Source organism: Lagopus leucura, unplaced genomic scaffold, assembly GCF_019238085.1.
Source record: "Lagopus leucura isolate 7727_CA_CO unplaced genomic scaffold, USGS_WTPT01 34905-0_obj-0_obj, whole genome shotgun sequence".
NCBI lineage: Eukaryota > Metazoa > Chordata > Aves > Galliformes > Phasianidae > Lagopus > Lagopus leucura.
Window position 1 is genome coordinate 1 of NW_024967870.1, and position 2933 is coordinate 2933.

Below are 2933 nucleotides of genomic sequence, written 5' to 3' on the forward strand. Positions count from 1 at the left end.
GTTGATGTGAGTTCCCTTCTCCAGAGTGCGCCTTTGGGAGTTCCCTTTGCTTCCCCTGGAATCAGGGAAAGCATTGCAGCCTGAGGATTTTCACTTGTTCCAGGAGGCCAACAACATGAAAAGAGCATTTTGTGGCCGTGTCAGACCTCCTGCGAGATTGCCGGTATGGCACAAGACACAGCAACAACCACTTTATTCTTCCAGGTGTGGATGATGAAGGACGTGCAAACGCCGAGCAAGTTAAAGATGCACGGAAGTTGTACCTGGAACTTGCCATATCTGTCTCGGTTTCCCTGTTGCTAGCGATGATTCTGTGCTGTCTTCTTTTCTGGTGGTGCAGGAAGAGAAAGCAGTGAGTTGTTGTTCACCCCCACCCACATCCCGCCCAACTCTTACTGCAGGTCTGCCGTGAGCCAGGAGGCATTTCTAGTTAAAGCAGCACAGAGAGGCCGGTCAGCCGTTGGCTACCATGGTCTGAGATCAGTGCTGTCAGATGTTGGAATGGCGCGGCCATTCCTGCAGCCAGTTCTTAGTGCTGGGCCTGAGATGGGCTGAGAGCCGAGGGCGGCTCTTTGCCATTGAGGAAGGAGAGCAGGGGCTCTGCTGCGCCCTCAGCACGTTCCTCTCTCCACAGGCGCCTCGCTGCAGCTGATGGAGCGCAGGACGATAGCAGCAGCTACAGCTCGCAGTCAGAGGAGGAGTCTGCTGACCTCGAGTGGCCCGATGGACGGACAAACCACCAACCATCTGTGCGGGAACAACCTGCCCACCAGCCGCAGGGCACCAGCAGAGCGGCCCCTGCCAGGCTGAACAGCCGCCGGGCTCAGCTAGCCCCGCCTCGACCCCCGCCGCCCCCCAGCTCGGGCTCCGCATCGCGGGGGATGAGCGACAGGCCCAGCAGCCCCCAGCCACAGCGGGCATCAACGCCGCCCCCCCGTCCTCCTCCACCATCCTTCAAGGGACAGAAGGAACCCGCCCGGGGTGGAGGCTTGCGGTCATCGGCCAGCAGCGAAACAATTGCTCCCCGGCAGAAGAGCGACAGGCCCAGCAGCCCCCGGCCGCAGCGGGCATCAACGCCGCCCCCCCATCCCCCACCACCATCCTTCAGGGGACAGGAGCGGTCCCCTCAGCGTGTCGGCTCGCGGGCATCATCCAGCACCTGGATAACTGCTGCCTCGGGGAAGTCTGAGAGGCCTGGCAGCCCCCAGCCCCCCCCAGCACTGCCACTGCCCTCCCCCTCCTCTCCACCATCCTTTAGGAGGTGGGAGCAGCGCCCCCAGGGTGTCAGCTTGGGGGCATCATCACACCCCTGGAAAACCACTGCCAGGGGGAAACAGACCAGGCCCGGCAGCCCCCAGCCCCCCCCAGCACCACCTCTGCCATCCCCGTTCCCTCCATCACCTGTCAGGGAATGGAGGCGATCTGTGCAGAGTGCAGGCTCGGAGAAACAGTCGGACAGGACAGCCGCTGCCAGGGGGAAGCAGGACCGGCCCAGCAGCCCCCGGCCTCCCCAGGCACCGTCACCAGCCTCCTGTTCCCCACCACCATCCTTCAGGGGACGGGAGTGGCCCCCTCAGGCACCCCCACTGCCCTTCCGCTCCTCTCCACCATCCTTTAGGAGGTGGGAGCAGCGCCCCCAGGGTGTCAGCTCGGGGGCATCATCACACCCCTGGAAAACCACTGCCAGGGGGAAACAGACCAGGCCCGGCAGCCCCCAGCCCCCCCCAGTGTCACCTCTGCCATCCCCATTCCCTCCATCATCCATCAGGGAGTGGAAGCGATCTGTGCAGAGTGCAGGCTCGGGGAAACAGTCTGACAGGACAGCCGCTGCCAGGGGGAAGCAGGACCAGCCCAGCAGCCCCCGGCCTCCCCAGGCACTGTCACCAGCCTCCCGTTCCCCTCCACCATCCTTCAGGGGACGGGAGTGGCCCCCTCAGGCACCCCCACTGCCCTTCCGCTCCTCTCCACCATTTTTCAAGGGACAGCAGTGGCTGCCCCAGCATGACAGGCCTGGCCGCCCCAGGTCCCCCCAGGCCTCCATGCTGCCCTCCCCCTCCTTTCCACCATCCTTTAGGAGGTGGGAGCAGCCCCCCCAGGGTCTTCGCCAGGGGGAATTATCCAACAGACCGACAACTGCGGCCTGGGGGAAGCGTGAGCGGATCAGCAGCCCACAGCCGCCCCGAGCTCCATCCTCTCCCTCCCCTCAAGCATCTTTCAGGCGGTGGGAGTGGCCCCCCCGGGGTGTCAGCTCAGGGGCTTCATTAGATAAGTGGAATACCACTGCCAGGGGGAAACAGACCTGGTCCAGCAGCCTCCAGCACACCCCAGCACTGCATCTGCCCTACCGCTCCTCTCCGCTCTCCATCAGGAGGTGAGAGCACTCCCAGCATGTGGGTTTACAGACACTGACATCCACAGAACCACTGCTGTCATGTACCTGAGATTACCAGCCTCCTCAGTACCAATAAACAGAAAATAACACCACAGCTGTCCACGTGCTGTTGTCGCGTCATTACCTGACCCGCTGCCAGACCTTGTGTGCCACTTGGCATTGGCAGACGGCGATAATACGAGTGGGAATGGCTTTAAACTCAAAGAGTGGAAATTGAGGTAGATGTGCAGAGGAAATTCCTCTCCCAAACGCAGCGAGGCCCTGGCGCAGGGTGCCCAGAGGCTGTGGGTGCCCTACGTCCCGTCTCGGGCAGGGGACAAGGGTGGGAGTGCATGATGCAAAAGCACCAGCGCTCCTGCGTAAGGTTCAGCAGACAGCAGGCGCCGTCCTGCTCTGAGCAGCAGGCAATCGTTTGCTCTGCAATAGGAACCAAGCAAGAACTATTAGCACATTTTCTTCCCCCTCCATTTCTTTTGGCTCTGTGGGCTGGATCGAGAATCTGAAAGTGGAGAGAGATGGGAGGAAGGCAGTGCTGCAAACC

The 2933-nt window shown here is 62.0% G+C and overlaps 1 protein-coding gene across 1 annotated transcript; it reads left to right on the plus strand.

Annotated features, from left to right (window-relative positions):
• Positions 1 to 57: 57 nt before the first annotated feature.
• LOC122193351 (vegetative cell wall protein gp1-like) lies at positions 58 to 2469 on the plus strand. The gene is made up of 2 exons (XM_042894112.1): positions 58 to 352; positions 635 to 2469. The coding sequence occupies exons 1-2, from the start codon at positions 306 to 308 to the stop codon at positions 2373 to 2375; spliced, it is 1788 nt and encodes a 595-aa protein (XP_042750046.1). The 5' UTR covers positions 58 to 305; the 3' UTR covers positions 2376 to 2469.
• The last annotated feature ends 464 nt before the right edge of the window (positions 2470 to 2933 follow it).